At 42.9% G+C, this 26,231-nt stretch overlaps 1 protein-coding gene across 1 annotated transcript in view; it reads left to right on the top strand.

The window, feature by feature from the left end:
• Positions 1–891: 891 nt before the first annotated feature.
• The window catches only part of Gad2 (glutamate decarboxylase 2), a 67,985-nt gene continuing 42,645 nt past the window's right edge, over positions 892–26,231 (top strand). The window contains exons 1-8 of the mRNA XM_042686155.1: positions 892–1,037; positions 1,676–1,735; positions 1,896–2,045; positions 3,053–3,286; positions 7,844–7,934; positions 8,452–8,564; positions 13,344–13,459; positions 24,902–24,981. Of these exons, the coding sequence (XP_042542089.1) occupies positions 962–1,037; positions 1,676–1,735; positions 1,896–2,045; positions 3,053–3,286; positions 7,844–7,934; positions 8,452–8,564; positions 13,344–13,459; positions 24,902–24,981 (920 nt within the window). The 5' untranslated portion in view covers positions 892–961. The remainder of the gene's footprint in view (positions 1,038–1,675; positions 1,736–1,895; positions 2,046–3,052; positions 3,287–7,843; positions 7,935–8,451; positions 8,565–13,343; positions 13,460–24,901; positions 24,982–26,231) is intronic.

The raw sequence follows: 26,231 nt of genomic DNA, 5'->3' as shown, positions 1-26,231 counted from the left end.
TCTTGGCTGCACGAGAATGTTGCGCCCCAGGGCTGGCACGGCTCGGTGGGCCGGCGTAAGGCTCCATTTAGGAGCTGAAGGAAGCCCACCCTCACACAGGCGACTTTCCTCCATCGCTTCCCTTCACCTCCCCCCACCTTCCCCCCAAATTCGAGAACCGAGCTCCTTTCTCTTCTAATCGCGCTACCAGGGCTGTTGAGGTCGCCGCGACCTCTTCCCAAGCTCTGGAAGGAAGGCGGCCCAGGAACTATTCATCCAGCCCTTAAACAATACCCCAATCCATGATCCCCAGTAAAACTGATCGGAGCCACACGGCCCACCTCTCCTTTGGTTCCCCAACCTGCCCCCGGGCTGAGGTCACCGCCTCGGCCGCGGCAGCACCTTGGACAGCGCGCCGGGGCAGGAGGGAGGCACGAACACCTGGAGCCTCCCGCGTGCGTCTGGGGCGCGCGGGGACGCCTCCCACCCCCTCACTCTGACTCCCCTTGGGGCGCTGAGTCTGCCTAGCGCACTCACGACTCAACTCCCTCCCTCTCCCTGCTTCCCCCCCCCCACTCCGCCGCCCCCTCATCCATCATCCCCACAACCACCACCACCACCACTTCCAGCCTCGCTCAAAATCCCTGCTCTCCCGGCTGTCCGATCTCCCTTCCTACCGACCCCTTCCCTGATTCACCTCCGCGCCTTCCAGGGTTGCCACATCCCCAAAGCCCTCACACAGCCCGGGCGCAATTGCACACGCACACACGCACATATTCTGTCCCCGTGTGACACCCACTCTCCTCGGGTGGCCGCGCCAGTCCCCGCGCTGTGCCCTCCTCCCTCCACACACACACACACACTTACACACACACACTCACTCACACACACACACGCAGGCGCGCGCGCGCAGCGCCTGAGCCCCAGGCAGCTCGCCCGCAGCTGGCAGTCCGACGCGACCTGCTCCCGTCTCCCCGCGCCCATGGCCTCTCCCGGCTCCGGTTTTTGGTCCTTCGGGTCTGAGGATGGCTCCGGGGATCCTGAAAACCCTGGCACAGGTAGGAAACTCGGAAATAAAGCTTTGGAAGGGCGGCCTGGGGTTTACAGGGCTGCGGGAAAGACGAGGGAGGCTTTGCCACCTGCAACAGGAAACTTCAGGTACTTCGCCCTGCTCTGGAGCTAAGTCCTTGATCGCCTGAGACCCACACAGCCCTTTGCCCTAGGGAAGGAACCCCCAAGATCTTGAGCCCCTTCCCCCTGAAAAGCTAGGAGAGGGTGGCTCCTAAAAGATGCGGCGCCTCTAGAACATCGAATGCCGCGGACCCGGGGTATCTGTCCCTTGATGTCTAGACCCCGGGGTAGGGGCGATGAAGAAAGCAAAGGGGAACAGAGAATTCTCGATCTGGAAGGAGAGTGCAGGAAATCGACGGGCTTGGTGTCTAGCAAAATTCGCTCTGGGGACGCGGGAAGGGAGTTTGTGGTCATGAGCGGCTCCTGGAAGGCCAAAGTGTCAGGGCTTCAGCTTCTCCTCGGTTGCCCAATGCCCCGGGGGCTGCCCAGGGTGATCTGAGTCCCTCCCGAGGTAGGCACCCCCTTTCCAGAATCGGGGTTTCCTGACGCTGTCCACCCACAACGAACTTGCACACGCCCGTCTGTTGTGTTTCTGCTTCACTGCCTGCCCTGCTTGCCTTGGCAGCCCGAGCCTGGTGCCAGGTAGCCCAGAAGTTCACCGGTGGCATCGGAAACAAGCTGTGCGGTGAGTGCCGGTGCCCTGGCAAGGAGGGCGGGCGAGATCGGGGGGGTTCGCCGTGGCACCCGCACCCGAGTGGCAGGGCTGGGAAGGGGTCGAAAGGAGGGAGAGGGGGTCCGGGTTGGTGGACGGTTGAACGACGCCCGCAATGCGTGTCCTTGTCCAGCCTTGCTGTATGGAGACGCGGAGAAGCCAGCGGAGAGCGGCGGGAGCGTACCCCCGAAGGCTGCCCCCCGGAAAGTCGCCTGCACCTGCGACCAGAAGCCATGCAGCTGCCCCAAAGCGGACATCAACTACGCGTTTCTCCACGCAACAGGTAAGGGCGCCTCCCAGAGCCCCGGGCCACCCCGGTGCCTGGCTCCGCCCCGTCCACCTCGGGCCCCGGGCGACGCCCAGGGCTGGGAGCCAGACCAAAGGCGCCCTGGAGGCCGGCACTAGTGGGCCCTAGAAGAATCTTCAGCCAGGAACTCTGGGCCTGCAGAATCAGCCCTGCTCAGGGCCTTGGTGCTGTGAGCCGACTCTAGGCCCACCGACCCTTTTCCCAGCTTGGCCATCCAAGCTGCTGATGGCGATGGCGAGGCGGGTGCACGCTCCTGGCGCCTTGTAGTCAGATCCTGGGGGTCACTGGGGTTTCTATTACAATCGTTCGGAATTGCTGAGATGGTTTACGTCTTTAGATTCGATCACCAGTCGTTTGGTAGCTGCGACTTCACAGAGGAATTTCATTCCAGGGAATGCTGTGCGCTCCTGTGTGCTTACACACCCAGTCTTCAATGCTCATGCTATACACTAACACACACGCGCGTGCGCGCCAACACACACACACACACACACACACACACACACACACACACACAAACGCTTTGGAAACAGCTGGCCTTCAACAAGCCAAATTCTAACTTTGCATGTTCTAATTTCCCTAGTTTACAAGAAGGCATTTCTCAAAGATTTCGGATGTGGTGGATTTCCACAAACATTTACCATGCTTTTTTAAATCCAAGAAAGAACATTTAGGGCGAACCCCTACAGAATAGATAAATGTAGTCACACTCTTTGGGAGCAAAAAAGGAGAAGAAAGCAAGCTAGCAAAACAATGGATCAATGTAAATAAAATAATTTCCGGAGGACACATTAAAATTTCTCGTTTGTTCCCACTATCTTTGAAAAATGCCTCCCCTTATTCCTTGCTCCCCCAAATGCTCTGCCTTTCCAAAAAGCTTTGTTTTAAATTTTTCTCATTTGAAAGAAAAATGTCCCAACCGGGATCTGCGTGAATATTTTCCTGGTGAAATTCAATTGTGTCGTTTTAATGCCATTCTTTAGATCTGCTACCCGCATGTGATGGAGAAAGGCCCACTTTGGCGTTTCTGCAGAATGTAATCGACATTTTGCTTCAGTATGTGGTGAAAAGCTTTGATAGATCAACCAAAGTGATTGATTTCCATTATCCCAATGAGCTGCTTCAAGAGTATAATTGGGAATTGGCGGACCAACCACAAAATTTGGAGGAAATTTTGATGCATTGCCAAACAACTCTAAAATATGCAATTAAAACAGGTATTGTCCTATCAGAAATAATAAAGTTTTTTCTTTTTATTCCTTTAATTTTTTTTCTATAAAAACCTTTCCTGTGTTATGGAGTTGCAATTATTTTTGCAATATGAAGTTATTGTCATCATTTGCAAAGATTCAAATCAAAAGCACTCTGCTATTATTAATGCATATGAATTTGCTAATATAAGAAACATTAGCAGTGTAAATCATAAGACTTTATATAGCATGTATTTGGCCATGGAGATTAACAGTGGTGTAGAAGCAACCATTTGTCAGCAGGGGCCAGTAAAAATTGACCCAAAATGGAGAAAGAAGGGAAATATGGAAATGTTTAAAGGTATAATCCAACAAAAGCCTGGATTCCAGTGTAGTGCTGGTAATTTCTTTGGCATAGACCCAGACAAAAACTGGACTAACCATATTTGAACTAAACCAGCTATGTAGGCATTGAGCTAGTGACCAGTTGCCAAGACTTCAGATTTGAATTCCAGTTTTTCTCCTATTTTTAAAGAGGTATTAAGACATACCAAGCAAAGTACACTGTAGATTAATTTAGCAATATAGCTGTATTGTGTGAGGATGTGTGTCTTTCACAGCCTTTGAATAAGGAGGGAGGAGGATATATTTCTAATATAGCTGTGATCTGTCCTTTGTTTTGTCCACAGGCTCCTTCATATTTTATGCATATTATAGCTGCAGGTGTAATATTTATTTGAATGCATTCCAGACTTTAAAAAATATCTCCACAAAATGAGATCTTTATTACCCTGGTCGTGAATATTTTGGTTTTGTCTACATTGTCTACCATCCTGATACATAAGCAACAGTGGCATTTATCATTAAGAAATCTATATGAATGCATTCCTGGTAGAAAAAGAAAGCCATGTATGTCTAAACTGATTTGTAGCCTTTAAAAGATTTGCTAACATAAAAAATTACAATATTACATAAGCACTAATTATCATAAAGGTCATATTTTTATGTTGCAATTTTTGCTTGGTGGATTATCAATATTATTTTTGTTGATGAGTTGTTGGGATTGTTTATTCTAACTAACAAGTAACATGATAGAATGTTTGCTCTGAGATTTTTATCATGGGGGAGGAAGCAGGCATTCTTTATATCAACAGAAAGGAGTTTTTTTACATACAGAAAGTCTTGAAGTTTGATTTATTGTATTTATTATTATCCACTTTTGTCAGACTATAGACTTAGAACTACGGAGAGGAATTAACTTGTTGATTTATGGAGTCTGATTTGATTTTTTTGAAGATTTATTAGCTATCATTTTCAATGAATATTCCTAGATAATCTCGGGTTTGGATATAGTAAACAATAAAAGATGTTCCTTCATTACCAACACATACACACACACACACACACACACACACACACACACACACACACACACACACACACACAGAGCATTTCCTGCATCTTTATTTGACTGATTTCCCCTTACCTAATAATTAACTACGGTAATGGTAAATTGGTACTTATTATTTATATTGTTACCAAACCAAAATGGAATCTGTAAAAATGTTTTATATCTTCTTAAAGGCTGGTGGTGTTTGAAATGCAACTTACACAAGTAAGATAATGGGAATTGCAAGTCAATGCAAAGAATGGTTCTGTCTATCAGGGAATCATTTAGCCTCAGGAACAGATAGGACAATTCAACACATAGACTTTGCCATAATGTTTTTGGAACTGCTAGTCAAGTGTTACTCTGATGCGTTTTAGTCAAAGCTCAGATTTTTTTAAATCCCAAGATTCACTTGGATTTATAAGCAAAGTATAGCAATACTGATGGACTATCTGGACTTTATTCACAGCATGTTTAGTCTTCTGACCTTCTCTCCCCCATTAACATTCCAAAAAACATTAAAGATGGCCACATTGTCTCTTCAACTAGCAAGTTTATAAATTTTGTGCTCTATTTCATTTGTCACCTAGCATCATTCAGAGCCTTCCAGAACAGTTGTCATTCCTGTTATCATGCAGTATTTTCATCATCCTTGGAAGATGATTTTTAGGAGTGCATGCTATTATCTGGTTTCTATGAAAAGACCTTAGCCCGACTTCCACTTGAGCTCCAGAAAAAATGAAAGGCAGTGGAAGGGGGACTATTCTGAAAGGAAGTATTCACAATGTATTTGTTTAAATTCCTCTGCAAAAGAAATGTTGGAACAGAGAACTTCAGGTTATGGGAGGGTTCTGGAATTGTTGGTCATGTGTGCAGGCATTATTAGATTTGGTATTGGTCATGACTGAGGAAAATGGGGTTAATGTAGTCTTCAATCTTTAATCTAGTCTCAAGACAAATGGCATGGAATGGTTAATAGATAAGGCTGACCCTGTGCAGGTTGCCAGTATATAAACAACAGTCTGGATGACTTTGGGCCCCTCCTCAACTGATTGTGAGCACAAGCTGGGATTTTCCCTAGGCTGTGCATTTTGCCCAGCTCACACACTATAGAAGGACACTCTAGGGACTGACATAGGCCCTAATTTCATATCTCAAGCGTACTGTCTCCCTAGCTGCCCACATTATACATAGCCAGGAGAGTCTCCCATTTGTGTACCCTTCACCCCGCCTCACAGGTCCCAGCAGCTGTGGGGTGCCCAGGACTGCTGGGACAAAATGGCAAGCTCAGGTCATGATCTCACACTTTCAGTCTTGATTGGATTCACTGAGCAGCCCTTAAGGGCAGTCTGTAGAGGCCACAGAAGAACAAATATAACTAAGGAGGTATTTCTGCTAGAAATCAAAAGAGCATGTTATTCTAACCTGTCAAACTACCTCCCTCCATATTTTTACAGTACCCATGAATGAAAATTGTGATGTAGGAGAAAATAGGAGACCAAGGTCAAAAATTATGTAGTGGGAGGGAAACCCAACAATTGAAGCAGCAACCTTGTATTCACAGCTCACACCTTAGAATCCCTCCCAGTGTTACACAAAGGCTTTAATGCCACCGTTACATAGAGTTAAATCCCGTGTGACAAGAGAGAGTAAATTTATCCAGGAAATGCATATGAGTGGAAAGAGTAGATGGAGCTAATCCTTATTCATTTCTCCACTTGGAAAAATATAGCTTAGGGATAGAGAAATGGAGGGGCATCTGGGTGGGAGAGGCTGGCTGTGATGTCAGCTGTGAACTGTAATGAAATGGGGAGTCAATGAGGCAGAGAGGAGTGGGGCTTTGTTTCACACATCAGCAGCAGCAGCAGCAGCAGCACCAGTATTCTTAACTGAATGGGTAAACTTGATGGGGTCAGCATCAAAGGGCATAGAAAAGAGCAAACCAGAAAAGACACCATGCCAGGCCATAGGGAGATGAAACAGTGCTGGGGAATTACCAAGACATACACGAGCTCCAGGCCCTCTCATATGTGCTCCTGTCTTTTCCCAGTCTAATTCTCTGGCCACATGTCTGAGGCTGATAAGAGAGCAAGCCAGTTGGGGAGATAAGCTATGTGTTGACTTTTGTTCCTGCTCCCCCCCTCCCCTTGCCATCCTTTATCTTGTTTTCCCTGAGCTGGTGGTGAGAGCCTATCACATCCCCAGACAGCAGACAGGTGTCCAGCAAGTGACAGATTCCTTTTTTATCAGATGTTTATTTCCATAATTGTTTGTCATCCAAACTTTCTGTGGCTAAGCCAGTGGCCTGGTTTATTGATAGACTTTCATGGAACAAGAAGAAGAGGTATTTATAATCACATTTTAAAAAATAATAGCCTCTAGAGTATGTGGGCATCAACCCTTTAAGAGAATTGCAGAGAAAGCTAGATGTTAATTAGATAAGCCCCACTAATGGGCCAATCAGGCCTCTGGATATATCTTCATGTATCTTGTTGAAAAGACAGTGATGTTGACTGAACTGGACTTTAAATCTCAACTATGTAGGCACTCTGGTGTTTACAACTAAATATTCAGGCAGAGAAGAATTGATAAGAGTGAGTTTTGACCCTGCCATCTTTAGACACTCTTCACCTTTTGAATCCAGGGCAGATCACTCAAGAGTGTCCTATTTTCTCATTTTTGCCTTGTCTTTTGTGATTATCAGCCATTTGTCACTGATACTGTTACAAATGTTGGCACGTCTGGCAGATGTTGTGGTGTAAATGATTCTCAGAACCTTTCAGCGAAAAGGACTTCCAACAGCCTAAATACAAACAAGAACTCATCTATCTTTGAACTGCTTTAGGTTTCAGTGCATTCTAGTATGAAAATATATTGAATATATAGATGATGTCCAGTGTCCAGACTGCAAGACAAATGTTGATCTCTGTTTTTTGTAGAGCATTTTAAAAAGAAGATCTTTTAAGAGATACTAGCACACTCAGTAGTCTCTGTGGCTGTAGGCAAGGTTATATGTATGTGTATGCTTATTTATTCTTGTACTTACATGTGTGTGCATACTGGATTTCTGAATGTCTATTTCCTATTACTAAAAGATCTTTCAAAGACCTTTAGCTGGGAAAAAAATATGTGGTTTTAATGGCATTTATCTTCACTGGATGCAATCCTGATTCTAGTATTTCTTTTTTATTCAGGGCACCCCAGATATTTCAATCAACTTTCCACTGGATTGGATATGGTTGGATTAGCAGCAGACTGGCTAACATCAACAGCAAACACTAACATGTAAGTAGTTGAACAGGCTTTTGTGTAATCTAGGGTAATTATCAGAGAGATCCCATAGTCTACCTCTTAAATCGCTAGGGATACTAACTCCAGAATTATGTAAGAGCTCACTCTTACTTAATAGGAAATAGCCATGATATATCTTTGATGCAAAGAATAAAAATTCAAAACTATAAAGAAAGATTCTCTGGCATTTTTTATTTGTAATTATGTATAATGTGAAAGAGAAATGGGACCTAATATAGTCTTTTACATAGCATAACTCTACAATGTTCTTTACTCACTATTATAAATCTCCCTTTTATCTCATGCTAATAACTGAACCACAACTCTAGAGCTACAGAATAAAATGAGAAAACCTTTTAGAAAAACCTTTATCAACAATTTCTCTCTTCTTAATGTTATTATCAAAATGTCTGCAAATGTAGATTTGAAAGAGAAAAACAATCTGTAGGTAGTCTAATGTGTAAATTATTTCTTTGTTCCATACATCTATGTGGTCATTTTCATCTTTCAGGTTCACCTATGAGATTGCTCCAGTATTTGTGCTTTTGGAATATGTCACACTAAAGAAAATGAGAGAAATTGTTGGCTGGCCTGGAGGCTCTGGTGATGGGATATTTTCTCCTGGTACACAATTTCAACTTTTCTTTGCATTGTTGTGGTGGTTTTTCCCTGATATGACTTGTTTTGTACAAACTTAAGAAAAGTATACAGTCTCTATTTCTGATTAGGTTGTATAGGCTGTCTGTTGATAAAAGATATGTGTGTGGTGAAGTGCATATGCCCATTAAAAACATCTGCAACCTTGGTCTGGGAAGGTGGCTCAGTGGTAGAGCACTTGCCTCGCATGCATGAGGCCCTGGGTTCGATTTCTCAGTACCACATAAGCAGAAAAAGCCAGAAGTGGCACTGTGGCTCAAGTGGTAGAGGGCTAGCCTTGAGCTGAAGAGCTGAGGGAAAGTACCCAGGCCCAGAGTTCAAGCCCCAGGACTGGCAAAAAAAAAAAAAATCTCCAACCTAACTATCCCATACTCAAACTGCAATTATTTGTATTTAAAAGAGCATAAACAGAGATGCTATTCACCCATAATTGCTACTGTGGCCCTACATACAGGATTGTGGAATAAAGATTTCTAGTAATAGGATCCACTAGTTTGCTTCCTAGAATTAGTAAAGAGAAAAAGGTAGCTTAATTTAATAAAACATTCACTGTTTCAAGGTGTATATAAAGGCAGATCTACTCAGTTGCGCATATGTGCCCCATCTAGTCTTTGAAACAGCAGGAAGGCTGATTTTACACTAATTTTAGAAAGGGCACATAATTTCTAAGAAGATAATTCCTTAGAGCTAAAAATGGGGGAAGGGGTTAATCGTTCAGAGATTTCTCATTCCTCCTCTTCTTTATCATGCCATCCAATCTTTTCCATGTATCGCCATTATAAAAGCCATTATTTATACCTCTCTCACTCCAGAGAATGAACCTGAAACAAAAGCTATGCCCTTGATTCATGGATGTGATCTTGCTTTGATGCAGAAGAAAAATAGAAGTTAGGAAGGCAATGGGAAATGAGAGCCACTGACCCAAGCAAAAGAAGATCATTACCTAATCAGTGTCAGGAGGGAGGTGTCGTCAGTTACACTAAGACCACACCACTAGACAGCCATACCTGCCATTGTGTCAAGCAGAGCAAAGCCCACAGTCCTAATCTCTCTTCTGCAAATCTACACAGACAAGTAGAAAAGACAGAGGAGAATTTATTTACAAAGAAAAAATAAATGATGAACAAGAAATAGTGTCTTCAAAACTAACACTTAAGTGTGTTTGTTTACCAGCTCAGATCTTCTATTTATTTTATTTTATTTTTCTTTATTTCATTTTCTCTTGAGAGCACATTTATCAGGTGCTCAAGGGGAAAAAAAAGTTGGTTTTCCTTTTTTTTGGGGGGGGGGGAGGGTCCGGTCCTGGGGCCTGAACTCTGGGCCTGGGCCCTGTCCCTCAGCTCTTCAGCTCAAGGCTAGTGCTCTACCACTTGAGCCACAGCACCACTTCCGGCTTTTTTCTTTTTGCTTATGTGGTGCTGAGGAATCGAACCCAGGACCTCAGGCATGCAAGGCAAGCGCTCTACCACTAAGCCACCTTCCCAGCCCCTGGTTTTCTTTTTGAGTCTTTTTTTTTTTTTTAAATTAACAACAACAAATTACTGAATACCAGCTGAGGTCGATCTTAAGTTATCTTTATGTTTAGTACCCATTCTGGGGCTTGAACTCAGAACCTGATGCTGTCCTTGAGCTTTTGAGCTCAAATCTGAGCTCCACTACTTGAATCACAGCCCCACTTCTTGTTTGTTCATTTGTTTATTTTGATGGTTAATTAGAGATAAAGAATCTCATGGACTTTCCTCCCTAGGCTAGTTTGACCCAGCATCCTCAGATCTCAGTCTCCTCAGTCTCCTGAGTAGCTAGCATTGCAGATAGAGCCACTGGAGCCTCTCTCTCTCTCTTTCTCTCTCTCTCTCTCTCTCTCTCACACACACACACACACACACACACACACACACACACACACGGAATTCAGTACTCAGTATTTCTGTTTGTTGTGTTGGTGCTGGGTTTAGCTGTGTTCTTGTTGCCAGAAATTGATGATTTGGAGGTATTTTTCACAAGGGATCATCATCATTTCTACCTCATTTACATGGGTGTAGTGCTGAGCTCTCCCAAAGGTATGCCAATAGCATCAAGGTCTCTAGTTTAATAGTTCAAAGATGTAGGAAGAGAACAGCTGTACCTGTTGCATCTAGAAACCTGACTAGAAGTCAGGCCTAATTAATCTGGTCAGTTCTGGGATCTTCGTTACCCCAGAAAACATACATCCAGAGAAAGAATTGTCATAGTCAGTTCTTTTGGGCTAGGTATGGACTTGTCATCTATTCCTCCATCCTACGGATGATGGACAAGTAGATATAGGTGATACAGTAGATTTAGGCTTGACCATAGCTTCTTCCTTGGAGCATGTAGGTCCACATGCTATCGTGCCAACATGGAAGTTGCAAATGTCATGGTACAGTGTATTATAGATAATCTGCTGTAGAGTTGGCAGCAGAGAAGACTTGCAACATGTTTCTATTTGACTTCCTGTGAGGCATCACAGAAGGCAGATGGCTCACACAGAGCATCCTTATTTGCTAATGGATGGTTTATCAAGTACTGTCTAGATGGGATAAAAGGTCTTAAGACTGGAAAGGAGTGGGGAGAGGGGAAAATCATACATGTGATCTAAAGGTCCCATGTACAAAATTAGGACTGAACTTGAATACAGAGCTCAACTTTGTGGGCTTTCTACCCCATCTGTAACACTCAGAGGTTGTGTGTTTTGTGAAAAGCCCACTATGACTTCTAGAAGGAATCCTCTTATCTAAGTGATGTCACCTGTACCTGAGAACCAGAGAGAACTGGATCAGTCCTCACTGCTTTGCCCATCAGAGGATAAGCAAAAAGGAAAGCTTCCCCTAGTCACAAATCCTTTCATACCATAGGAATAAGATTATGTAGCATATGCAGAGAATAAGGAAGTTAGGAGGGCAGGAATGATTGGGTTTCACAAGATAATCTATTCTATCTGAAAGCCCATGGGCTCCTTCACTCAAAACCTTCACCTTGGAGGGTGACTGAGCAACAAAATGAGATGTGAGAAAGAAAATAAAATAAAAGCCATCTTGGATAGTTGTTCTGTAAAGAACAGCTCCTTTGTGCATTTCCCCTTTCTCTTCTGCCCTCTTTACTCTTTGAACCTGCAACTATCACATAGGGGATATTCTGTCTCTGCCTCTGCCAAGAAATGCTGGACAATGTCTATAGAACCATTTTATTCTTTTTATTTTATTAACATTTATTATTATTTATCATATTTAATAACTGGAGGAGGGGTATGCTGAAGTCAATTAATGGATAGATGACATAGAACAACCCTCACCATAGAGAATGGTGAAGCCCCAAATGCCCATGTGTCAGCACTGAGAAATCATGAGCTAGAGTGAAAAAATTTCTTTCAAAAGCTGATTCGTTATCTAGCATCCTATCTCAGCCTGCTAACAATTTATCTCTTCAGAGCAGACTTGACCTGGATTCTCCTCATACTATATCTCTCTGGGGTCCAGAAAGGTAGAAAGTGCCCTCATTCTGAATGGTGAGAATGCCAAGATCTGGGCAATGACTGCTCTGTGCCAGGTGGCCTGCCTGGGTCAGAGCCCGGGACTTGTGAAGCAAAGGTCATAGCCCTGCATAGGCCATTCAACTTGGCCCAGAGTCTTTCTGCCCCTCAGACACCAGGAGAAAAGGCAAGTCAAAGCATTCACATCATAGGTCAAGCCAATGAGGTAGTACCTGTGCCTTCCATGCCAGTGAATTCATTTGCATTGTAGCAGTCTACCTTTCCCTAGCTGGCAAAAAAAAAAAATCAAAACGCTAAACAAACAACAACAATGAAAAAAAAACCTAAGCTGCTACTCAAAAACTTCAGGGAAAGCTCCCTTTCCTTTGCTTATCAAATTGAGACCCTAGTTATGAGATAAAAACCTTATAGCATGTGCACTTTGTCTTAGAAAAATGAAGAGGAATGAGACCTAAGGATAAATTATCAACCAAAAGGTACATTATTTACTTAACAATTCAACTAAAGTGTTCCTCCTTGTCTTAAAGGAATTATAAAATTTTACATCTGGGAAAGTCTCAAGACATTCAAAAAAAACCCTTATAATACAAAATCCCCCCAAAGTGTTCAGAATTATTCTCTTTTATTATACTTATGAAATAAGGTGTTCATCTAAATTCTATTTTAAGAATATCTTTAAGCAAAAAGAACTGTTTTTGAATGATAAAGAGATGAATATGATGAACTGGGTTGATGTTTATCTTACATTCTGTAAGAATTATTAACAGCCCACATTAATAGAAGCTTTTTTTTGTCTGTCCAAGCACAAGGTATTTAGAGGAAATGAAAATATATAACCACTCACCAGCAAAAGATAGCTAGGATTTTATAGCCCTACTATACAATAACCACGTTCACAAATTAAGACGTGAGACACTTCTCTTCTTAAAAAGTGTATTCCTGCAATACCAGAGTTCAGAGATCATTTAATCCTGACCCTTAGTGACCAAAGTAGAGTGTCACAGATAGTTTCCATCTTACAGCTGGGCCCAAGGAACCTTCTCAGAACTCTCTTCCTTCCTGTCTTTGAGTCTGAGAATTCAGTTCAAGGGACAGCCAATGTGGTTTTCAACATCTCCCCGGAGGCGTCTCCTCCTGTGTCCCAGGACAGTGGAAATAGGGACGAAGGCCCCGCTGGCAGGTGGACTGACTGATGAGGATCATGACAAGGAACAGTAACGGTGTGCTGTGCCCTGCAGGTGGTGCCATCTCCAACATGTACGCCATGCTGATAGCCCGCTACAAGATGTTTCCGGAAGTCAAAGAGAAAGGAATGGCTGCGGTTCCCAGGCTCATCGCCTTCACGTCCGAGCACGTACGTGTGTGTTTCTGTTCTTGCCGAGTATAAGGTCCACACTAGTTCATAACATATCCCAGCCAAAGGGAAAGCGGTGAAGAATGCTGGATCCCCAGAGATGATTCTTGGGTCACAATGAGAAAGCAATGGGTCCAATGAGCATCCTTGTCTCCAACATTCAGGAGGCAGAAAGTTCGTTGTTGTTGTTGTTGTTGTTTACTCTCTAGTCGCCACTCTTGAGTTCTCTGTGATGCCACACGGCGGGGGGGAGAGAAGAGGAAAGAAGGCAATGTAATTAAGTGCTCTTTTGGAATGTCATCTAGCTCTATGTAATCAGAACTGCACATTGCCCTACTCATACAATAATACAGGCACTGAAGAGAGTGGCCCAACTTTTCACATAAACAGCTTTTGCTACCAGACAACCAGTTGTTTCTCACATCCCAGTGTATAGCAACAAGGAAGTTACACTACAGTTGTAGCTTGGCTCCAACCAAGAGCTGTGTTTTTGACAAGAATCAGCAAGACATTAGATGCTATATGAACTCAAAAGACATGATCTTCCCTTCATGATCTTTGGCTTGTAGTTCTTTGCCTTGGGTGCTGGAAAACAGTTGGCTGGAAGGCCAGAGGGGGCCTGTGAAGGCCAGGGGAACAGGAGACAGGGTTTGTCCACAGACTAAGGACAGAGATATGGGGGGCGGAAGAAGTAGGGAGCCATAGTCAGTCTCAGATCTACTAAAGACTTTCCTTTTCCTGTCTTGTGTAGAATGTGTCTCTGAGTTTTCCTAACAAGGAAACATAAAACAAGTACAGGCTAGTGGATAAAACTCACTGCTATCCTAGTAGTTGAGGAAGTCAAGGAAACTAATGATGGTTCGTTAGCAAACTTTCTTGAGGATCTATGTCTCAGTCTTGAGTTAGGCTTAAGAGATCCTTCATGCTGTAGATAGCAGACTATGGAGTTCAATTCATCATTTAGCCTGGGCACTTCTGCCTTTTGGCCAAGAGTGCCTATTCCCTTGGTCTTCTCAGATTTTACAAACTAATGTGTAGAATTATTTTGTCTCTACATGTTCCACAGATAGCTCTCCACAGGCTAAATAAAAATTGCATAAACCTTTCTCAAGTGCCTTATGTCCAGGCTAAACAATGCCAGTCCTTTCCATCAGGGAGAAAGCAGGATAGAGAAGCTGCCATGATGATCCACCAAGGAGAGGGGCAGCCAATAGCAGAGACAGGGCTATTGCCACTTTCTTCCTATTCTTCAAGAAATTGCCAAGACCTTTAGAGAACCAACTGAGAGCCTTAGAAGATGTTCAGCTCATACTTGGAACATAGCAGATGCTACATAAATGTTAAGTATCTTTGAAAAACAACCACTTGTTTTATAGATGAAGTAAACCAAACCCCAGAAATGAAGAATCTTTTTTTTCCCCAAGCTTTGGAGCCAGCCAATGGCAGAGCCAAACCCAGAGCCTCAGTTTCCCAACTGTCCAACATTGCTCTTTCAATTACTGGGTTGAATGACTGAATGTTCACACTGCTACTTGATGCTCTAAGTTCACCTGTAGCATCTTGTTGCATTTTCCTCTGATGGTAGTTTTAGTGCCAGTAGCAACCCCTTCTCTATTAAACCAGGTCAACTTACTCTTCTTTTCTTGTGTTCTGAACATTGAGTTTATCATTTGGTAGGTCTTGAGCCAGAGTTGGCAATTATGTTAGACTTTCTGTGGTTTATTGTATCACATGTGGGAACAGAAGAGTCATCGTTTGTTTTCTCATGACCCTGTTGTCTCTTTCTTACAAGCCCACCCCAGGACCACCCAACATATTTCTGGTCACCAAAACAGACTAGAATTTCACCTAATTCACATAAAGGAAATTCTGTTCGTTCAAATCAGCCCTTTTCTTACAAAATTTGAATGGTACAGACTTAAGCAAATAGCAGTGTTGTAAACAGCATTAGACAAAGGAAATAAATCACTGAGCTATAAAAAGAGACTATAGTTAAACCACAAGGCCAGAGGTCAAGGTCTACTTTCCTGCAAAACATAATGTCACATCTCAGAATCAGAAGGTATCATAAAGACCATTTGGTTCTGCCTTCATCCTTTGCTGGAACCATCACTGTCCTCAAACCTTCTAGAAAAGAAAGGCTTAGCAAAAATTAATTGAATGACTTCAAGGTCCTTTCTTAAAAAGCCAGTTTAGAGATAAGCTAAAATTCCAGCTCAGTAATTCACATCTGTAGCTCTGAGTCCTTTGAAAGCTTGAATCATAGCTTAATTTCATATTCCCTTTAGTTCCTCATGTGACAGGAGCTCTTCCAGAAATAGCTTCTATGAAACAGCATATCATCTAGGAAAGATTTCTTCACAATCACAACAGACAACAGAATCTTTTAGGCAAATTGCCATAACTAACTCATTCTGCTTTTCACACAGCAAGTCCAGCTCATGTCCACATCTCCAGGAGCCTGTCAGCAGTGGTCTTCCCTGGCCCCTCATCACCTCTACCCACCTCTGTGGGGAAGTAATTAAATAACTACTTTAGAACGTTGATCTTCACATATTCAGAAGGTTTTCTATTTCAAAAGTAACTCTTCTAAGAAACAACAATGGTAAATAAATAAATGGAAAGGAAAAAAGGGAGGAAGGAGGGAAGGAGGGAAGGAGAGAGGGAAAGAGGGAAGAAAATAAGAGAGGAAAGAAGGAAGGAAGGAAGGAAGGAAGGAAGGAAGGAAGGAAGGAAGGAAGGAAGGAAGGAAGGAAGGAAGGAAGGAAGGAAGGGAAGGGAAGGAGAAAAGGAAGGAGGGCGGAACAAGGCAGCCTGGAAAAAAAGACAACAGCCATAAAACAGTGTTTCCTATTAGGAAGAAACTTAGCCCGAGAGAATAGACAATAAGTGAAAACATAAAGTGAATTCAGTGTGCCTTCAGCAATCCTGCTCTGCTCCTACATTTGTGCCTGCTTTTTCATTTCAGGGCCCTCATCACTCTCGTGATGTATTTTCTTCCACTCTGTCTCACCAAAAGTTACTCTCAGAAAAACCCTGAAATCCATGTTGAGATATGAGTGGTGAAGACCTAAATATCCTTCTTTCCTGAGGGTAGCTTCATTGCAATGGCAAAGGGCTGAGGTAGTGAGAACCACTTCCCTCCTTCCTCCAGTCTGCTCCAAGCCAGACACTGGAAAGACAACAAGCTCAGCACAGTACAGAACTACAGACTCAGAGCCTACCCTCAGGGAACACATGTTGTCCTGGAGGAGAAAGAAAGGAGATGGGCGTGTGGTGGGAACAATCACGCTTCTCAGAGGTCCTGAGATCCCATTTCCCTTCCAGTGACTGACTCTCCCTTACTCCAAAGGCCAGGTCAGAAATAACTGGTAGACCTACTTTTCTTCAGATTTAGTGTACAAAGCCCACAGGCTTTGGAAGGAATTAGAAATGATGATGCTTAGTCCTGCTCTGTCACCTTCTTGGCATGACCCCAGGTCATTTACTTCCCTTTTTCCGGCTCTGTGATGGGAATATGATGATATATAGCTACATAGCTATTGGGAAGAAGAATGGAGCTCATGTGTACAAGAGTGTACAGCTGGGCTTGAGTGAGTATCCACAGATGGATCTTCACTGCTGCTATAACCAGCCACCCACTAGGGTCCCACAGGGAGAAATTGCTGAGTCCATCCAGGAGGCAGATCTAGGCAGTGAGTTAGAGACATGGCTGGGAATAAACAGCTTCCTTAAGCTGGATATATCCTGCCTCTTGAAATACCAGAGCCATGCTCAAGGATTCACAGCTTTGAGAGTTTAGATTCTCAGTAGCTACTTACATAATTTGAGATTCCCTTACCAACGCCATATGGCGAATGCTTCTGAAATTAAGCCAATTGACATTAATTTTGTTTAAAGCTTTCAAATTTTCATTTGGGCTAACTAGGAAGACCTAAAGATATTACTACGTTAAGTAGAAGGATGAGGAATAAGAAGGATTACACTTTTGTGAGCACCTACCACATGCTGGATGATCTTGCTAGCTACATTTCTCATAGTTGTGCCTGGAGAAAAATTCCTACGGGGGTTCAGCAAGCAATAGCTCAGAATGAGAAAATAATTTGCCCAAACAGAACCAGAATCCAAATCTGGGTTGATTTGTCTTATTTTAGCTTTATTCCATTCTACATTTTCATTGACTCGTCTCAGAATTCCCCAGACCATGAAAGTAAATTACTGTTGACTGATTGTCCAAAGTGGATGAATGTATGCTTATTATTGATGTTAAGTATTTGCCACCAAATAGCCAGTATGAATGGCACATACCATGCCTTACTTGGAACATACATGTAGGGTACAAACTCAAAATGTGGTTACTTTAAACTACTAGTTAGAACTGAGCATGAATAATAAGGGAGTCTTAGAAATGCCATATGACCTCTGAATCTCATGGAATCTCCAAACACACATCTAGGCGATTCTTTTCCTTCCAAGTCATAATAATTAGAAGGCAAGAAGATGGTTACAGAGTACCAGCTTCAGATGTCTTAGAAAGCAGAAGGCTCTTATAGGCCAATTAATGACCAGAAGCAAGAACAGAGCCTACCAGTCTTCCTAAGGTATTTGAAGCTATCATTTCTCTCAGATCTTAGCATGAACACGATATAAGTCAGAGGTGTATTCTTTCCAATGTGAAGGAAGAGGACAAAGGGAAAGGGTAATACAAGCAGCTTCTAGTTTCATTTATAGACTGGGCTTCAAGATCTACTAGTTGGGGATCTCTGATATGTAACAATCGCCAGTCATCTCTGTTCACTGTTCCTCCACACACATCCATCCACTCCACCAACACAGAAGAAGATGACTGGTACAAATGGATCAAATCTAAGGGCAACTGACAGAGCTAGCAGGCAGACCATTGACGGAATGCAAGATGAGTTAAAAGCTGAGATTTCCAAACCAATTTAATCCTTTCTCTTTGTTCAAGCTTGCTTCTTTCTCCCAAGTAGCTAGTGTGGATCAAGGGCCTGTAGCTGCCTTCTGTTTGGAGAAGACCCTTATGGTTTCAGGGTTGGGCTTGCTTTTCCAATGGGTCTTCGGCTAGAGATATTAGGGATCCACTCAGCCCACCATCATTTGGCTCTAGCCACCAAAGCTACCTTCAGCATTAATATTTTGACTAGAGATTTATAGTAATTAATAGTATAGTGGTTCCTATATTTGTTCTCTGAACATAAGCTCAACAAGTCCACCAAATACTTATCAATTGTAACCTGTAACCAAGTCCTCTAAGAAACATTTATTGTATTGTACCAGACCCGGTAGGAATGGGTTATTTTACAGGTGGTCACAAAGGGTCTCTCTGTAAATCTGAAATGCCAGCTATGATTTCCACTGAGTGAAAAGTAGAGCTATATAATTATCTGAAGGAAGGGTTATCCAGGAAAACAACAGGACAAAGAAAAGAACAAATTTAGCAAGCTCACTGATGACCAGGATGGACTGAATCAGGACAGCCTGAGGGGTGGGCAGGAAGATGAGATAGGTATGTTCTGAGGACTTGTCTTGAATCATCTTTATGCACTAGCAGAAGCTGATCTTGTGATTCTGTAGGAAATTAAATCATTTGTATGTGACTAACAACAATGGTTTGAAAGAATTCATATGGCTTTTCAGACTCTTCTTTTTCAGTGGTATTGGGGTTTGAACTCAAGGCCTTGTGCTTGATAGGCAGGTGCTCTACCACTAAGCCATACCTCCAGCCCTTTTTTCCACACTGGTTATTTTTGAGATAGGGTCTCACTTCCTACCTGAGCACATGATTGGACCACAATCTTCCTATTTTCTACTTCCTGTCATAGCTGGGATGACAGCCATATGCCACCATACTCAATTTGTTTTCTGAGATGGAGTCTTACAGAGTTTTCTACCCAGGGTGGCCAAAACTGAATTATTCTTAGTCTGATCCTCTACTATAGTTAGGATGGAGATAGGTAAGTGCCACTATACCTGGCTATTGGTTCAGAATGGGTCTTGTAAACTTTTTTGCCCAGACCAACTTTGAACCATGATCCTTCTGATCTAAGCCTGCCAAGGATTACAGGCATAATGAGCCTTTGGTCCCAGCTCAGATCAATTGTCTAACTTATAATAGAAAAAGAAAACTTGGTATGCTGAGACTCTCCGAATTGGTTTGTCTCAGAGCATTGTTGTTGTTGTTGTTGTTTTTAATCATTCAGCTTGCTCTCTCTACCATCCCCAAAGTAAGGCAAGATATACTGTCCACAATAAGAGTAAAGGCGTTTGTGCTGCACCCTCTGGTCATAGGCTGAATGGAAAGGCCAGTCCAGGCCTCCTCTGCCTAATACTCCTATTCTCACTCCACCTTCCACTGCAGAAACTCATACCACTCAAGACAGCCTTCTTATTTCCCAACGCAACTGTACAAACCCATTTTCACCACATGTCTTTTATGAATATAAGCTGAATCATCTAACCTGTGTCTAGATTATCTATAGCTAAAAAACTAGAAGAGGAAAAAATTCCAGACATGGGCAGCTTGTGCTTATAATGCTAGTTGAAACCAGGCTAGGCACACACAAAAAAAAAGTCTTCAAGATTCCATCTCTGATTAACCAGAAAAATGCTGAGCTGGAAGCATGGCTCCAATAGTAGAGCACCAGCTGCCAGCAAGAAAGCAGAGAGTTGGGGCTGGGAAGGTGGCTCAGTGATAGAGCGCTTGCCTTCCAGGCCTGAGGCCCTGGGTTCGATTCCTCAGCACCACATAAGCAAAAAGAAAAAAGCCGGAAGTGGTGCTGTGGCTCAAGTGGTAGAGCGCTAGCCTTGAGCTGAAGAGCTGAGGGACAGCGCCCAGGCCCAGAGTTCAGTCCCCATGACCAGACCCCCCCCCAAAAAAAAGCAGAGTGCAAGACCCAAGACAGACAGAGACAGAAGAAGGGCAGACAGACAGACAGACATGATTTTTTAACATCCATTACACCTTTAAATGGAAATAAGCCTTAGTCTTAAATAAGCAAGGGATTATATTAAGGGCCTATTATTATGTTTCCCAAATGGAAGGAAGGAAGGAAGAAGGAAGGAAGGACAGGAAGGAAGAAGGAAGGAAGGAAAGGAAGGAAGGAAGGGAGGGAGGGAAGGAGGGAGGGAGGGAGGGAGGAAGGAAGCTAATCTATTGACAGAGTATCATAAGATTATTATTGAGGAACAAACTTGAACCCTTGAAGCTTCTAATCTTTGTTTATAAGCTTGCCTTCTGAAGCCATCCACAGCAGCTTACCCCCACAGCCCACACTGGCACAACCACTTAGATCCAAAATCTACAGTGTCACCCATGCCCAATGCCCTCTGTTTTTGCTCTCTCTGGACACCTGTTTTCCAGCCTCCTCAGCATCCAGGAGTGGTGGGGTGAGGTGGATGCTGCTCCCTCTGGTTCATCTACAAGTGGTTCCATTATACATGGTGCCAAGGATTTTAAATGACTCCCCGTGTGTTGTCTCATCGGCACAGAGAGACGTGTCGTTTAGGCTGTCTCCACTCTTTCCTCCTCATTAGGTAGTGCCTCTCTTCCTCTCTCTCCAGTCCCCCTTCTCCCCACCCCTGGCAGATTCTTCTTCCCTTGTGTCCCTTGCTATTTGTGGATGACATCTAGCGATTTCTCTGCTCCCTTTCCTGAAAATATAAACAGGCTCAGTGTCAGGTACCTAATTTTCTTTTTCATGCCTCATATCACCTGCATTCCCTATCTTTAAGCTTTCTATTTAGGCATGTGTTTTCCTTTAAATCTGCGGTATTTGGTACAGTGATCAATTATCCTGGGTAATTGCTCCTCATTTAAGGATCTCTATTCTTCCTCATTAAGGACCAGACAAGAAGGCGTCTGCTCACTGACCAGGTGCCCTGGATCTCTTCCTTAGTCCCAATTTGCCATTTTGCACTTGAATGCTCGAGAGCTTATTCACTGAGGGGCGTGGTTTGAGGAGCTTGTGTTTTTTCAGTGTGGGCAGCTGGCCCCTCGAGGCAGGGCCCTGCCAGCAATGAGAGGTGATTTCCTCAGAACCTCTGTTGGGGATCACGCCAGCCTCTGCTAAATTCGAAAGACAGAACACTGGTTTAGGGGGATAATGCTGGAGGGGTGATGTTGAGAGGGAATGCGGGGTACGGGGAGCATCATGCATCTGTCCAGAGCCTGGCCCAATTAAGCTTTCTCTCCCAGTTCCCAGGTCTCTTAGTAACAACCATCCATTTTGTTGTTCTGAGGTTGTAAAATGAGGCTAATGACCCTTTTACAGTACTTCCAGCTACACTGAGCTTTTCAAAGCCCTCCCTTCCATGTGTCCTTTTTTTTTTTTTTAAATCGGTGATTCCTGATGTTAAAAATGTGATTTCTTCTTGCTTATTCAACATACGTCCTAAAATCTGTGCGAAGAGTTCATGTGTTATATGTCTAAGAATTCAGAGATGTGGAAAGTGGGCATATGAAGAGAATTGACGATGGAAGCATGACTTAAAATTCCAGTCAGCAGCCCTTTAGAGATGTAAATTGAGGAAGCAGCTCTCCTTTTGGACAGCTTAATGATCTGTAGTTAATAGTGGGAGGCTGATGGGCAGATGCAGTACAGCTGGCCTTAGGTTAGCCTTTTTCAGCTTTCTAAACAACTGTGATTACGGCCATTGGAAGACAGAATCCTACAGGGAATCAGGAACCAAAAGCATAGAGATTGGGTAGTGGGTTGCCCATATGGATGTAGGGCCAACTTCTCTCACCTGAATGCACACTATTGTACTACACTTAAAAGAAACTAAATGGAATCTCTTAGTAGGAAGATGAAAGCCTAAGAAGCCAAGTGTTAGTGGCTTACACCTGAATTCTAGCTACTCAGGAGGCTGAGATTTGAGGATCAAGGTTCAAAGTCAGCCCCGGCAGAGAAGTCCATGGGACTCTTAACCACCAAAAGGCTGGAAGTAGATCTGTGGCTCAAATGGTAGAGCCTTTGAGTGAAAAAGCTAAGGGATAGCACCTAGTCCCTGAGTTCAAGCGCCAGAACACACACACATGTTCACATGCACACACACAAAGTAAGTCTGAGAGCCATATAACACATGGCTGTGTGGGGCAGTTGGTATGGCTTTTATAAATCTTTTACATAAAATTGACTTGGAGTTTCTCTCTGCTGGGTTATCAGATCCAGGTCCAGTTTCCAACATGTTTTTGCCTATGCTCAAAAAGTTTGAGTGAATTGTTCATCTTTAACAATAACAACAATCCTCTTCAAAAAGTGAGCAAAGGACTTGAATAAGCATTTCTCCAAAGATGCGCAAATGGCCAATAAGCCACATGAAACTGATGTTCAATAGCACTAATTACTAGGGGAATGCAACTAAAAACATAATGAGTTACTATCTCATATTCATTAAGATGACTAGGATAAAAAAAAAAAAAAAACCAGACATTCATAAGCCAAGTACATACCTGGTACATACTATAGTTCCAGCTACTTGAGGAGGCTGAGGCAGGAAAATACTGTAAGCCCAGAAATTTAACTATGAGTTAGGCCTTTAAAAGGAACAACAAATTGTATATGTCATTGATGATGTGGAGAAAATAGACTATTGGTGCAGATGTGAAAAGATAGAGCAGTTTAGTAAGTAGTATGGTGATTATTCAAATATTAAAAAGAGCAGGGTCTGGAATTGCTTGCCAGATTCTAAAGTGATGAAGAAAAAATGGTTTCAACTTTGAATTACAAAACCCCATTTACGGGCTGGGAAGGTGGCTCAGTGGTAGAGTGCTTGCCTTGCATGCATGAGGCCCTGGGTTCGATTCCTCAGCACCACATAAACAGAAAAAGCCAGAAATGGCGCTTTGGCTCAAGCGGTAGAGCGCTAACCTTGAGCTGAAGAGCTGAGGGTCAGCGCCCAGGCCCAGAGTTCAGGCCTCATGACCGGACCCCCCCAAAAAAATTAAATCAAAACCCCATTTATGATTTTTTAAATATACTTGAAATAAAAATGATTAAAATAAAAAATAAAAATAAAAATAGCTAGGCTCCAGTGGCTCATGCCCGTAATCCTAGCTACTCAGGAAGCTGAGATCTTATACTTAAAGTTTGAAGCCAGCCCAGGAAGGAAAACTTCAAGACACACTTACCTCTAAATAACCACAAAAGGCCAGAAGTGGAGCTATGGCTCAAGTGGTACAGCACTAGCCTTGAACAAAAGAGCTCAGGGACAGCATCCAGGCCGCGAGTTCAAGCCTCAGTACCAGCAAACACACACACTCATGCACACACACACACACACACACACACACACACACACACACACACACACACACAAATACTATTACCACAAGGTCCATCAGTTCTTCCAACTGTCTCCCCTAACCAATGGAAAGTAGAGTCTTAAAGAGATGTGTATATCCATGTTTCCAGCAGCATTATTCACAATAGCCAAAAGGGAGAAGCAACCTAGGTTGGTATCTATGGATGAATGAATATGAAAGAAAATACAATGCATGAAATATTGCTGTCTCAAAAAGGAGGGAAATTCTGACCTATGGTACTATTTGGGTGAACTCTGACAACATTGTGCTCACTGAAATAAACCAGTCACAATGCAATTCATTATAGGAAGCACCTATGACAGCTACATTGACAGAGACAGGGACTAGAATGGAGGTTTCCAGGCACTAGGGAAGACAATGGGAAATGGATGTTTAATGAGTACAGTTTTAGTTTTCCAGGATAAAAAGTATTCTGTGGATGAATGGTTGTAGTGGCTTCAAAACAATGTTCAAATACTTAAGGCCACTGAAATGGTATGGCTGTATTGAAAAATGGTTACCATGGTGGCTAATCTATGTGTATCTTTTTAATATAATAAAGTTGTTATCTTTTCTGAGAAGTTCAGGATTTAAAAGTATAAGCTAGATATTAAAGGTGAGAAACAAAATCAGCAGAGTAAAATCTTGTCTTTATGTGTTTATGTTCATTTATTTATTATTATTTTGCTAGTACTACCGTTTGAATGCAGAGTCTCACACTTGCTACCACTTTGGGGTGTTTTTTGTTTTTGTTTTGCTTGGGCCAGCCTAAACTGCAGAACTCCTATTTATGCTTTCCTATTTCACTGGGATAAAAGTGTCCAGCACTGTAACAAACCATAAGTGAAATGGAAGTCATATATATAATATATGTTATATAGTATTATATCATATTATAGTATTATATAATGTTCTATATAATACATATAAAATAATTATACACATGGTGGGGGGTGATTAGGCTGACCTCAAATCGTAATCCCTTGATTTCTGCCTCCCAGGTGGCTAGGATTACAGGCTTGAACTACTAGGCCTGGCTTGAATCTTATCTTTGAAGAACATGAATGATAAATATGTTTTTTGTAAATATGTGTTTTTCTTTGTTTTTTTTTTAACAGAGTCATTTTTCTCTCAAGAAGGGAGCTGCAGCCTTAGGAATTGGAACAGACAGCGTGATTCTGATTAAATGTGATGAGAGGTGAGCACGAGCCTGCAGCCACGGTTGGTTAGCAATTTGCAAATTTCCTGCAAATACCTTTTTGGTCTGTACACAGGGGCTGCCTGTCAGGCACAGACCTGCCCAGCCCAGATGGTGCCGTTCACCACGGGCCTTTGCTTAGAGTCTATGGGTGTTGTTTCTCCATGCTGGAGGACTTTCACAGCTCTTGATCAAATCAGAGCCTGGGTAAAAATCAAAGTATTCTTCACCAAGGATGTGCAGAGGGACATTGATCACCCAGGCACTTTAGCAGCAACCAGCAACAGGAAATGGGAGCACTGATTTATAAGGTAAAATTGCGTAGGGCAGAATGGACTGTGTAAATTTGCAAGTGTGATGACAGAATGGGGGACACTTTGATGCTCAGGAAGTAAATAATGCCCCAGCAGCACAAGAACTTTGTGTGGTACCCCTTCCTCCCATCCTCCCAGCTCAAGTCATACCTACTACTACATGGCATTTCTCATGCCTTACCCATGTCTAGACTGCACTCTGCACCACAGAATTCAACCATATAACTAGCTCCTTCTTCCAATGTATGCACCTCTTCCCATCTAGATCACTTGCTGTTAGGGAACTGACAGGACAATGCCCTGTGCTTTTCTAGAACTTAGGGATGTGGTGGGCATTGGGTACATAGGTGATTGATAAACACACATGAATAATAAGTGTTTAATTGCGTGACTTCCCTTTAGATGAATGAAACTTTCTCATTCAATCCTTTAAAAAATGAAATTAATCTTTTAAAAGGAAATTGACTTTTGGTAGCTTCCAGTGATACATTACATGGAGATGCTGAAGATGCTTTTAAATCTCCTCCACAAAGTACTACCCCCAATGCCAATGTACCTATGAAGTTCAGGTGCCAATAAAGACAGGGATGTTCTTCAAGAAAGTATAGTCTGTGTGTAAATCATGGAAAATGTTATGCTGTGGGTGTGACTTAGGCTGGATTTTCAAATTGGGGATGAGGTGGATGGGAGGGAGGGAATCCCCAGACAGTGAAAGAAGTTTCGATACCACAAGCAAAGCCACAGAAGAAAATAGCAATCCCTGCCTAGAAGTAGAAGGGCACAGTCATGGAGAATTCAGTAGGCCCTGTGGGACTCTGAAAACTCTAAAACTCAATGGGTCCACAGCCAGCAGCTTTACCTCTGGAACGTGATGTTAACAAGGACTGCCACTTTCTGGGTATTTCTTCACATAGTGCCTGATTTTCCTTTTTGATT

Source organism: Dipodomys spectabilis, unplaced genomic scaffold, assembly GCF_019054845.1.
Source record: "Dipodomys spectabilis isolate Male_0828 unplaced genomic scaffold, ASM1905484v1 ptg000096l, whole genome shotgun sequence".
Classification (NCBI taxonomy): Eukaryota; Metazoa; Chordata; class Mammalia; order Rodentia; family Heteromyidae; genus Dipodomys; species Dipodomys spectabilis.
Note: the sequence above shows the minus strand (reverse complement) of the source record. Positions and strands in the feature narration are given on the sequence as shown.